The 12,799-nt window shown below is 42.6% G+C and overlaps 2 protein-coding genes across 2 annotated transcripts; both read left to right on the top strand.

Moving 5' to 3' along the window:
• Positions 1 to 3,690: 3,690 nt before the first annotated feature.
• On the top strand, positions 3,691 to 8,073 carry LOC140789056 (cation/H(+) antiporter 19-like). The gene is made up of 3 exons (XM_073138656.1): positions 3,691 to 3,831; positions 3,922 to 4,158; positions 5,454 to 8,073. The coding sequence occupies exons 2-3, from the start codon at positions 3,964 to 3,966 to the stop codon at positions 7,605 to 7,607; spliced, it is 2,349 nt and encodes a 782-aa protein (XP_072994757.1). The 5' UTR covers positions 3,691 to 3,831; positions 3,922 to 3,963; the 3' UTR covers positions 7,608 to 8,073.
• Positions 8,074 to 8,721: 648 nt separating this feature from the next.
• Positions 8,722 to 12,593, top strand: LOC140789058 (inactive TPR repeat-containing thioredoxin TTL3-like). The gene is made up of 7 exons (XM_073138658.1): positions 8,722 to 9,585; positions 10,237 to 10,432; positions 10,719 to 10,891; positions 11,014 to 11,347; positions 11,446 to 11,650; positions 11,963 to 12,069; positions 12,306 to 12,593. Exons 1-7 carry the CDS (start codon positions 8,756 to 8,758, stop codon positions 12,450 to 12,452), a joined length of 1,992 nt encoding a protein of 663 aa, XP_072994759.1. The 5' UTR covers positions 8,722 to 8,755; the 3' UTR covers positions 12,453 to 12,593.
• The last annotated feature ends 206 nt before the right edge of the window (positions 12,594 to 12,799 follow it).

A 12,799-nucleotide genomic window follows, 5' to 3' on the forward strand; every position in this document is an offset into this window, starting at 1 on the left:
CAGCTGAGTAGTCTCTTTTATCTTTGATCCTTAGTTTGATTAAGGAAAGAAAACTAACAAGAGTTGTATTAAGCCGACATTATCCCCTCTCTAATAATTATGTCTAATTGATTAGTTGTTAAATACGCAAATTAAAACACTATATCTAAATTCCTTCTCACAACTTTGAGGAGATGTAAATTCTTGGTTCGAGAGAAACTAAAATGCTAGTTGCATATTAGCATTATATTGCCTCCTTTACATGTGGATGCATGGATTTTTAAATAGATCATCTTCTCTTATCAAAAATATATATATATATATATCATCATTCCTAGCCAACAGTAGGAACTTAGAAAATTAATTAAAGTACTATCCACGTCATTATTTTTGTAAAAAAAAAAAGACCCATTAATCCTCCATCTAGCTAGTACTGATCTGATACTTGGAATTTAATGTGGATCACGACATCTCATATCTGGATTATGTTGACCAAATATATTCGATATATAATTTATAAAGATGGTGGCAGTTAAGGATAACATAGTTTAAAATTATTTTTAAGGTTTATAGAATCAGGAATATTTTTCCAAAATTGGGTTTTGGGGGTGGTTGGGTTGCTCACCATCAATTTTTATTTTCTTTCTCTATTTTGTATTATTTTTTAGCTATTAATTCCACTTGTCCCTCTAAATTTTATTTTCACTTAAAGAGAATAATTTTTTAAGAAAGTCTTATAATATGAAAAAAAAAATTTAAAATTCTGTCCGAGTTGTATGTCTTATCCAACAGGCTACGCAAGCGTGATTGAATGCGTCAGATATACATCACGCATGCGACGATGCACATCGGACGATCATTTGAACTAATTTATGCCCCGGACAAAAACGAAGATCATGTGAAAAGCTCAATAGAGCCGCAAACTTTCTATATTGTTTACTTGTGGGAGGGTTGACTTGAATATTAAACTTCACACTACAATGGTGACTTTAAATATAGATACAGTTAGTCATCCCTATCAAGCATATCTATGAGAAGCTTGAGGTCAATTATGCAACTTGTAACATGGACTAGTTTAATTAGAATTCCACTATTTTCATGTGCTTAGTCCAACTGCCTCTCATTATTCCAATAGATTAATATTAAGAGCCAAATTAGACTCTTTCATACGCACTTGCACATTAATTTTGACCCACATGCAAAACATTAACCATAATTATGTGGATCTCATTAATTCATACGTACAATTGCAAACACGCATTCCTATAATATATATAATTATCACAATTTGAAATCAAATGTCAAAGAAATTATTTACTTATTTTTTGAGAATTATCCAACTGCTGAGTTCAGGCAAACCTATGGGCATTACTTAGTAAATTTCCCACGCTTTGACTCCAAACTAAAACACTTATCCTATAGTCTCTTAATTAGCTGCTAATGCTAATGTGAGAAGACATAATTACTCATATAGAAATTTTAGTAACTTGCTTCTTATAGCAAAAAAAAATATGGTGCTAGTGTTAATTACGACATCAATATGTACTGTTAGTTTTGAATGAAAAATTTAATCGTTGTAACTTGATATAAATCACAGAAAGATCGAATGTTAAGTTTAAAATATATACAAGTTTTTAAGCAACAAGTCCATGACCAAGTCCAGCAGGAGATCTCCTTATTATATGTTAACACAAGCATGATCACGTAATTAAATATATTATTTCCACTCTGGATCCATATCAGATAAGCTGTTACTCCTCTTCTAGACATGTCAACTTATCCTTCCTATTAGTGAGATGTAGAATAATGAAGTCTAATTCTTATACCCGTATTCTTTTATTGTTATCATGGAGGTCATGACATCATTGTATCGGAATAATGGGATGATTAATTTGTTATCCAAAGAGATAGAAAGAGATCTAAAGAGAGTAGGGATGGGATAAGGATAGGATACATAAAGATTGTGAATAGTAACGAAGAGTTGACCGTGGAGAGTAGCCATTGCGTTGAGATGTGAGTAAAGTTAGGTTAAGCTTTTCTTTGAGGTTATCCCAACTAATATATGTACGTATCTTTGTGTACCTTTGAGTAATGTTTCCAACCACCTTTCCTTTTGTTTTCTATTCGAGTTTTGTCGGATATAGATTTAAATTTATCTATCTATAATCTTTCTTCTTGTTCGTAATAGGATAGTAATGTGGGTTTGAAAAAATATTACCTGTACCTACGTAAACTTAGTTTAACTTAACATAGTGAAAGAAGAAGAAGAAGAAGAAGAAGAAGAAGAAGAAGAAGAAGAAGAAGATAGTTAATAACCATGGCCAATTCAATTTTACTTACTAAATACTTGTGAAAAATTATGATTATATATGGAGTCTAATCCCACTTGAACAACAATCTTAACATGACTAGCATTAAGTTGTTTAGGTACCTAACAACTTAAGCTTATATATGGTTGATGCATTATTGCCATGATTTGGTGGTTTTGCCCTATTTCAATTTATCATAATGGTTAATCAACTGTAAACTGGTGTAAAGAGATTTAATTAGCTCAATATAGTTTGATTTGAATATGTTAATAAAGATAAATTGGTTATTTTATAATTTATTTATAGCGAAAAATATTAGCACTAAAAAAACATCCATGAAAAATTTGGTCTTACCAATAGGAGAGGTTAGATATATACTTTAGAATATAAGAGTGCAAATTAAAACCGAGTTAAAATATAGGGAGGCAATTAAACTGTAATTTGACCTTCATTATTCTACATGTGATCAATCAACAATCTATCTCTTCTTAAAAGAAGAAGAAGAAGAAAAAAAAACTTCAACAACTTATCTTTTATTATTATATGTTGGAAATGATTCATAGAATGTGACTTGCAATAATAGAGAGCAAATATTGTAGTTTGACTAATAATTCCATCTCTCTCTCTCTCTCTCTCTATATATATATTATATATATATGCTACCTTTATTTCGTTTTATTTTTCGTTCAAAAAGTCTCTTGTCTTCTAATCGATGAAGATGAGTATAATATTCTTTTTGTAAACTTATTTGGATATAATATTTGAAAGTATGACTAACAATTATATTATTCATTTAATATGGTTAATTAAGGAATTATTGTGGTGCTTAACCACTAATTTCTAGCAAGTGTCAATATCATTATGCTTACTGACTGATAGATAGATGTACATAAATACAAAGAGGGAGACTAACTTTATGTGAAAGCTATATTTATAGTTGATAAAGAGTCATGCTTATCAAGTTTGTAAATGAAATGAGACTTGGTCAAAATTTTATAGGCTATCAAAGTTGTAAGTTAAATTTTAGCCCTAAGAAAATTATAAGATAAAAAAGTTTGTAATTTATTAGCTTAAAGGGTCTCACTGATTTATAATTAGCCCTAAAAAAAATAAAATGAGAAGTTTTATCACTTTATTTTAATTAGAATAGAAGATAGGTTCAAAAATAATATCACAATTCTAGTTTATTTATCTAAGCCATTTATTACGTCTCGAGATTGTAAGAACACGTATCTCAAGGTGGAGAAAGGTGAGATGCCCACGTAGCCGCACCATGGGGTGGGGCCGTGGGGGGGCAGTTTCGTAAACTCGCGAAACTGGGATTCTGCTCTCTTGCCACCTGCAATGGAGCAAGAGACTCGCAAACGACCGGCTATAAATAGACCTCAGACTCTCCACATACGACTCCACCGAGCCCTTCCGTCTCCCTTCCGAGAAGAAGAACACTCAAACCCAAATCTCTCTCCCCCCCCACTTCTAAGATTTCTAATGCGTTCTTGTTCTATTCCCTGATCGATCGAGCTAATTGAAATTAAGTAGAGAGGTAAGAGAAGTACCTTGTTTAATTGTGGCGGAGGTGAAACCCTTATGTGATGTGTAGCCTGAATCCGGAGATGTAAACCCTTCTTCGCAGGGTAGAAGAGGAGAAGGACGAGAAGAAGACCAAGGAGGAAGGATGGAAACGGCTACGGCGAGCACGTGCCCGGCGCCGATGAAGGCGACGTCGGAGGGGGCGTTCCAAGGGAACAACCCCTTGCATTTCGCCCTGCCTCTCATCATCCTCCAGATCTGCCTCGTCGTTCTCGTCACGCGGTCTCTCGCCTACCTCCTCCGCCCCCTTCGCCAGCCTCGCGTCATCGCCGAGATCATCGTACGCCTCTCTCTCTCTTTCTCCTCTCTTTCTATTCTTATACGAAGTTTATTAAGAGTAGCAGTAGCCAGTAGGTGGAGGATATGGGATTTCCAATCCATGAAAATTGGAAAGTTATTGTGGCGATTTCCCCCAATTTGTTGGGGCTGGAAATTGAATTGGAGTGCCCTCTATTACATTTGTCATAGAGAAATTATTTTTAGGAAATTGTGTCTCTTATTTCTCGGGAACCCTCGAACACTGAGAGTTTGAAATCGAATTTGCCCATATAATTAATACTAAGGGATGTTACTTTGTCCTTGGTAACGGAACGGAATCTGATGATCCCTTCTTTAGAAAATACCTGTCCTACCTACATAACTTTCGTTTGTGTACGTTTTCTTAAACTATGCGAATCCATGCTCTATTTTATTTAATGTCATGACGTGAAGCAAAAACTAGGTAGCATGATCCCCAACACATATGCATGTAGATCCCCAAATTGGTTTAAAGTAATGGTGGTGCTACTTCCAGTTCCAGTTGTGCCTTTGCATATGATGCTGAAATATATAAAGAAAACGTAGAAGTTGCATGGTACTTTGCAAAATCGGTTATGAATATTCTTTGATAATTTGTGCTTACTCGGGGTGTGTTTATACCTTAGTCAATGAAAATTTAAAAAAAAAAAATCTAGAAGTTCATCAATTTTATAGTTTTTAGATAAAGAAAATAGAGTAGCTAAATATTTTACTTTCCTAAAACTAACTTTTCTAATTTCATTTTATGTTCTTAAGAAAGAGAGTTGCACTTAATCTTTTTATATTCTGCATGCTATTATTAATTATAATAATTATTTATTTTCATTAAATATTTTTAATTTTTACTAAATACCAATAAGTTATAGTAGAAATTTTCATCACTTTCTCTCACTTCTAATAACCACACTCTTACATGTATCTCTAGAGCAGCATGGGAGTCGGGATAGGATTAATTTCTTCCGTTCGTTGTTTTAATTATTCTGAGCACTGTACATGTTGTGAGTACAGCAGGAGGTTGCATTAGGCACTGCTTCTGGTTATTTATAGGTTAGACCAACAAAAAAAGTAGTTAAAACCTTCTGGATTAACGTCGAACGCATTTAAGCTTATTATATTTCAGATAACGTGTCAAATAATTGCGCCGACTCAAAATTGATCATCCAGGGTCTTACACCAGGATCCGATCATTGTGATAAAGTGATAGGCTATGCTTATTGTGTAATGGAAAAAACTAAAGTATGGAACTAATAGTAGCGGGAAAAAAACAATCAAATGCAGGGCGGTATCCTGCTGGGTCCGTCGGCATTGGGCCGCAACACCAAGTTCTTGAAGACGGTGTTCCCGAAGGAGAGCCTGACGGTGCTGGACACGATCGCCAACATCGGCCTCCTCTTCTTCCTCTTCCTCGTTGGCCTCGAGCTAGACCTCCGTGCCATCCGCCGCACCGGCAAGAACGCCCTCGCCATCGCCCTCGCCGGCATCTCACTCCCCTTCGTCCTTGGCATCGGCACCTCCGTCGTCCTCCGCAACACCGTCGTCCGGGAAACCCGCCACGGCCCCTTTCTCGTCTTCATGGGTGTCGCCCTCTCCATCACTGCCTTCCCCGTCCTCGCCCGCATCCTTGCCGAGTTGAAGCTCCTCACCACCGATCTCGGCCGCATGGCCATGTCCGCTGCGGCGGTCAACGACGTCGCTGCGTGGATCCTCCTAGCCCTCGCCATCGCCCTCTCCGGCTCTGGCTCCCCACTCGTCACCCTCTGGGTCCTCCTCTGTGGCGCCGCATTTGTCCTCTTCGCGGCATTCGTCCTCCGCCCCGTTCTCGCCTGGATGGTCCGCCGCTCTCCGGAGGGCGAGCCCGTCAAGGAGTCCTACATCTGCGCCACTCTCACCCTCGTCCTCGCAGCCGGCTTCGTCACCGACACCATCGGCATCCACGCCCTGTTCGGTGCCTTCGTCGTCGGGATCGTCGTCCCCAAAGACGGGCCCTTTGCCGGGATCCTCATCGAGAAGGTGGAAGACCTCGTCTCCGGCCTCTTCCTCCCGCTCTACTTCGTCTCCAGTGGCCTCAAGACCAACGTGGCCACCATCTCCGGCGCCAAGTCCTGGGGCCTCCTCGTCCTCGTCATTGTCAACGCCTGCCTCGGCAAGATCGGCGGCACCGTCATCGTCTCCCTTCTCGTCCGCATTCCCGTCCGCGAGGCCATCACCCTCGGATTCCTCATGAATACAAAGGGCCTCGTCGAGCTCATCGTCCTCAACATTGGAAAAGATCGGAAAGTCCTCAACGACGAAACCTTCGCCATCCTCGTCCTTATGGCCCTCTTCACCACCTTCATCACCACCCCCATCGTCATGGCCGTCTATAAGCCCGCCCGTCGCGCTGTCCCCTACAAGCACCGCACCGTGGAGCGCGGCGACGCCGACTTGGACAGCGAGCTCCGCGTGCTCGCCTGCTTCCACACCAGCCGCAACATCCCCACCATGATCAACCTTGTCGAGTCCTCCCGCGGCACGCGCCGCCGCCGCCTCGCCGTCTACGCCATGCACCTCATCGAGTTCTCCGAGCGGTCCTCGGCCATCTCCATGGTCCAGAAGGCCCGCCGCAACGGGATGCCCTTCTGGAACAAGAAGAACAAGGCCGGCGAGGTGGAAGTGGCCTTCGAGGCCTACCAGCAGCTGAGCTCCGTGTCCGTCCGGCCGATGACGGCGATATCCGACCTGAGCACCATCCACGAGGACATCATCGCCAGCGCGCTCCGCAAGCGCGCCGCGCTCGTCGTCCTCCCGTTCCACAAGATGCTCCAGATCGACGGCTCCCTCGAGTCGCTCGGCCACGCCTATCACCAGATCAACCAGCGTGTCCTCCGCAATGCCCCCTGCTCCGTCGCCATCCTCGTCGACCGCGGGCTCGGCGGCGCCGCACAGGTCTCCGCCAGCGACGTCGAGTACACCGTCTCCGTGCTCTTCTTCGGCGGGCCCGACGACCGCGAAGTCCTAGCCTACGCCGCACGCATGGCGGAGCACCCGGGCATCGCCCTCACCATCACCCGGTTCCTCCCTGGCCACGAAGAGGAAGACGACCGCGTCTTCAACGCATTCAAGGCCAAGGTGGCTTCCGACGGGTCGGTGCGGTACGAGGAGAAGGTGGCAGAGCAGAGGGAGGAGGTAGCGTCGGCGATAAAGGGTATGGGGAGGTGCAACCTCTTCCTGGTAGGACGGCGACCGCCCACCGCCGCACTTGTCGACAAGACGGATTGCCCGGAATTAGGCCCCGTGGGAAGCTACTTGTCATCGGCGGAGTTCTCGACGACGGCATCTGTGGTGGTCATCCAGCGCTATGACCCTACGGGGAGGGAGGAGGAAGAGTTTCCTGCGGATGGGACTGTAGTGCCGATGGCGTCTCCATCTCTTAGCGAGATGAATATAGAGTGAGATGTCACCATGGGAAGCAAGAATGGAGCTTGGGATCAGCCGTTAATTATTTTGGTGGTCACCCTCTTCTTCCCATGGTCATGCCAAGTCGGGGGAGGTGTCTCTCGCTGTGTTCGTGCCGTTTAAGTTCGTCAGTGCTGCTTGCTTTGTTGCTTGCTCGTGTTTAATTTGTAGTTTAACACGCAGTCTCAGGATCGAGGAGGGAATTGAAGTGTGGGAAGAAAGAACGGACGGCGTTGGACGTTCCAGCCGTCGACTGTGGATTACGTACTCTTTGTTGCATGCATGTTAACTGCAGCCGTGAAACCCTGCGCTGTTGAGAGGGTCATTGTCCGTACGAAGAAATAAAATGAAAGAAAGAATTCCTTCAGCAGATAGAGGAAAATCTACTGTTAAGTTTCCCTTTGTCCAATCGATTCATGTAACTAAAGAAAATGATGCATATTCCATATCTTCTGTTCTGTTTCTCTCTCTCTCTCTCTCTCTCTCTCTCTCTTCTGATGACATACATCTATTCTAAAGTTGAGGGGTTGTTGTCTAATTTTTAACCAAACACCAAAGACGGGCAATACGTAATTTACCCTTTAATTATAAGGGGCAAGTCATATTTAGGCAGATACGTAGCTAAATAAGAGCTGTAAAAGAAAAGAAGCAAAAAAAAAAAGAAGCGTACCAAAGGTGGTGGAGACGTCCGCCTCCCTGTTCTCCCTCAAGAATTCAGAGATGGAAATCCTTCCCGCGTCCGCATCTCCCGCAGCCTCTATCTTAACAAATCCCACCTCCCCCAGCTTCTCCCTCTTTCTTCCCTCTCCCCGCTTTTCTCCTCCCAAACAACAACGTAACGTAAGAATTCTTCTCTCTCTTTTTTTTGAATCTTTAATCGGATCTCCTGAATCCTTTCTCGTCCCTCTCCATTCTGCAGGTGGTTATTTTTTTGTAAAGAATGTAAACGAGCTATCTATCCTTGGGAGGGGAAGGCAGGAGAGCAGCTAGGTTTCGCTTTCTCAAGAGTAGAGTAGCATTTTTCTCATCATATATATATCCCTTGCCATCGCCAATATATATATATATATATATAGAGAGAGAGAGAGAGAGAGAGAGAGAGAGAGAGAGAGAGAGAGAGAGAGAGAGAGAGAGAGAAAATTAAGATGATGGAGAAGGAAGACGAGACGACCAAGTCATCAGGATGCGGCTTGCTCGTCCTCTACAACAACGTCTTCCGCCGCCGAAACTGCCGCCAGCCTTCCTCCGCCACCACCTCCGGCCCCAAGCTGACGCCCTCCAATTCCAAGCGCCGCCGCTCCGTCTCCGACGGGGCCTCTCTGCTCCCCGTCACCACCCCTCCCTTAGGCGGTCTCAAACCCTCCCTCTCTCCCGGCTTCCCCAAGGCCCCCGGCCAGGGCCGGCCGCCCGAGTCCAACCGGGCGTTCCCCGGGGCCGCCGGGTGGGCGCGATGCAACGCGGTGGCGGCCGAGCTAGACAGCATGATCCACGACCACCAGCGCAGCAAGGGAAGCGGCGCGCTCGTCCGGGCGTCGTCGGGCAACGTGATGGTCTTCGGGAACTTGGGGAACATCCGAGCCCCCGGCGGCGTCACTCCTAACCGCAACGTGCTGGACTATCTGCCCAAGACCGCAAAGGAGATGAGAAGAAACGAGGGTGATGTTAAGAAAATAGAACCGGCAGCGGTAGCGACCCCAGAGGTGCTCTGCCGAGCTCTCTCTCGGCGGCTGGCGCCGGAGGAGCTAAAGGAGATGGGGAATGAGGAGTACAAGAAGGGGAGGTTCGAGGAGGCGGTGGAGCTCTACGAGAGGGCAATACTTATGGATGCGGGTAAAGCATCGTACTGGAGCAACAAGGCGGCTGCTCTCATGGGGATGGGCCGCCTCCTGGATGCAGTCGCTGACTGCCGAGAAGCCGTCAGAATAGATCCTTCCTATGGTCGCGCGCATCTCCGATTAGCTTCTCTCTATCTCAGGTACGTAAAGGAAATAAATAAATTAATTTTATCCTGAACTTGACTAAAGTTATTTTAATAATACCTACATATCTCATTCCACAAATTAAAGATTCTCAATTTTCTTTTCACCTTTTCTTTCTCTTCTACTGTTTACCTATCTCTATATATTTACAAGAATGTATTGTATATCTAATAATAAATAAGAATACTTCAATTTTAATTTTTCAGTCAAATTAATGGCATTTGAGTTTACTTTCATTTTCTTATTTATGCTTTATCTCAACTTTGTGTTACATGAAAGGTAATTAATTATTTTTATTAAACCATCTTTCACTCAGATTAAGACTGTATTAATTTCTCCGACGACCGAGTAGTCATGGTAAACTAGATTAGTTAAGGTATGATACAACTGGTAAGGATTTAATCTTATTTTGTGAAAAAAAGAAAAAAAAAATGAGAGAGGAAGAAATGACTACAATTTCTCCATCTCTAAGCACTCTTTCACTTGGATTACAATTCCTCCATCTCTAAACACATTTTGCAGTTCCAATTTTGCAGGGCTTCTATGCTTTCAGATCTTTTAATTGAATTGTACTGGACTACTTGGTAACTCAACTACCATCTAGATAGCCTTAATTTCTACTTGCAGTTAAAATTCTAAATTTGCAGACTAGGAGAAGCTGAGAGAGCAATTCATCACTACAAGCTGGCAAAGAACGACGCCACTGCCCACGACATCTCGCGAACGCAGGCTCTCCATGGCCATCTGTCCAAGTGTCTTGAAGCACGAAAGCAAAGGAACTGGCATGCTTTGCTGAAGGAATCACAATCTGCTCTCTCTGCTGGTGCTGATTCATCTCCTCAGGTTTGTGGATCACATCAAGTATCTTGAAGTTATTGTGTTCATCACAAACAAGATTCTTTGTTATATCTACACATGCCTTAATTTTGATTGTAGAGAAATCTAATATGCCTTATGATGCAATGCATAGTTAATAAGTAAGCCATGATGCATTTCAGACATCCAAAATTATGACAGGAGAAAAAAAATTCAAGGCTCAGAATGTGTTGTTCCTCTCATTTCTTTCTACCTCTTTTAACCTCCTTAAAATCCTAAACATCAGTATAATTGTCCTTTTATGTCTCCATAGGTCCTTGCCTTCCAAGAGGAAGCTCTCCTAGCTCTTCAAAAGCATGAAGAAGCAGATACAACATTGCATGATGCACCTAAGTTTGACTTTGATGCAGCTACAAAGTTTTTCGGAGCGGCTAGTAACGCCTACTTTCTTGCAGTTCGTGCGCAAGTCGACATGGCAGCAGGGAGGTTAGTACTTAGTATGTAATCTCCATATAAGAGTTCACCAGAATAAAGTTCAGCCATACTAGTAAAATCTTTTTCAGCAATGCAAGTCACTCCTTAATTTCATTCTTTTTTTCACAATTAAGGTTTGAAGGCGCTGTTGCGACTGCTCAGAAGGCTGCCTGGCTTGATCCAAGCAACCGAGAGGTGAATGCCATGGCCAGGAAGGCTCGAACATTGGCATCAGCTAGATCAAAAGGTAATGATCTCTTCAAAGCATCAAAGATTCAAGAGGCATGCATTCAGTATCAGGAAGGACTTGACCATGATCCTCACAATGCCATTCTACTCTGCAATCGAGCCGCTTGCCGATCAAAGCTTGGCCAATTCGAGAAAGCTATTGAAGACTGCAGCATTGCGTTAAGCATGCGGCCTTCCTACTCGAAAGCTCGTTTAAGGAGAGCCGACTGCAATGCTAAGGTGAGTGATTTCTTTTGGTGTTTTAGGACATGAAACTATGTGGAAGAGTAAAGAAAAGAACAGACTTGAGTCTTAATAATACTCCATTGATATTTTAGTTGGAACATTGGGAAGCATCAATACAAGATTATGAAGCACTGTTACGCGAGATGCCCGGAGATGAGGAGGTGGCCAAGGCCTTATTAGAGGCGCAATGCCAACTCGAGAAGCAGAAAGGTGGAGAAGTCATGAACACAAATTGTGATGATAACTTTATCACCCTAACAACACAACAACAATTCAGGCAGTTCACTGCATCACCTGGTAATTATCTATTTTCGATTGAAGACAAAATTCTCTCTTTCAGCTTAATGTTTTCTATGGTGCAAACAACCATATAAGAGCAGAGTTACATTCCCTGGAGAGACTGACATAATTGACCTGCTTAATTGCATAGATCTCAAAATTGTAATGTGAAGTGCACCAATGGCTTATAAACTTACGAAAGTTTTCTTCGCATTGAGTTATTTTCATGACAAGAGATTAATTTTACAATTGCATATGTTTCCTGGCATATTTTCAGTATCAATCAGTACACTGTCAATTGCTTAATATGGAGCATTATTATTTTCACAGGGCTCGCTGTTGTGCTCATATTCACCAAATGTAATGACGTTCCAAGTTCGACATTTTCATGGATGGAGCAACTCCGCAAACAATACCCCGCTGTAAATTTCTTCAAGGTTATATCTTGCCAAATTTCGACATTTGCGTGATAATGATGCAAAATTTCTTACCATAAGCTATGCATTGCTAAGAGTACTCTCTGACAAATTAAATTCACTTATTTAAGCTTAGCTAGTTCTTATCGGACAGTAACTTGTAGGCGATTTATGCACTTACAAAATCTAGTTACTTCTCCTTTTTTTTTTTAATCCTTTAACTCAAGACTGACTGAGTTTTAAAGTTACATTTACAGGTAGATATGGAACAATTTCCTGACTTTACCGAGTGTGAGAGCTCTTTGCCTCTATTCAAGTTGTACAAAGATGGATCCAGCATCAAAAGCATTGCAGCATCAGACCGCAACAAGGTAGAGAGCTCCCTCAAAAATTTCAGCAAGTGAAGAAACAGCAGAAGAGAAAAGTGAAGCAAAGCAGAAGCGAATCCCAGAAAGTGTTCAGCACCAGACAATGAGACAATGATGAGCTTCAGATGCTCCCCTCTATGTTCTCGATCAATTGAAGAAGGAAAAGAGTTGAAACAAACACTTTGAACTGTTGGAATGAAGGTGAAACCAATGGAGCAGAATCAGCTGCAACGTAGCTGAGAAATAGACTGCAGGCAGAGGTATCATAGTAGGAATTCTAGTGAATGCGTCCTATTAATCACCTGATCTCAATGTTTGAGAAATGACAGATGATGACTTTGGATGACAAAAAGGTAGTCCATTTTGTATACACGCATGTATGT

Source organism: Typha latifolia, chromosome 5 (genome assembly GCF_019914945.1).
Source record: "Typha latifolia isolate L0001 chromosome 5, TyphaL0001v2, whole genome shotgun sequence".
Classification (NCBI taxonomy): Eukaryota; Viridiplantae; Streptophyta; class Magnoliopsida; order Poales; family Typhaceae; genus Typha; species Typha latifolia.

Bases quoted from the DNA above. Each gene is read 5' to 3' on its own strand.
- LOC140789056 (XM_073138656.1), top strand. From the start codon at position 3,964: ATGGAAACGGCTACGGCGAGCACGTGCCCGGCGCCGATGAAGGCGACG. The intron at 4,159-5,453 runs GTACGCCTCTCT...AATCAAATGCAG, and splicing joins GCGTCATCGCCGAGATCATC to GGCGGTATCCTGCTGGGTCC.
- LOC140789058 (XM_073138658.1), top strand. From the start codon at position 8,756: ATGATGGAGAAGGAAGACGAGACGACCAAGTCATCAGGATGCGGCTTG. The intron at 11,651-11,962 runs GTAATTATCTAT...TTATTTTCACAG, and splicing joins GCAGTTCACTGCATCACCTG to GGCTCGCTGTTGTGCTCATA. The intron at 12,070-12,305 runs GTTATATCTTGC...TTACATTTACAG, and splicing joins CCGCTGTAAATTTCTTCAAG to GTAGATATGGAACAATTTCC.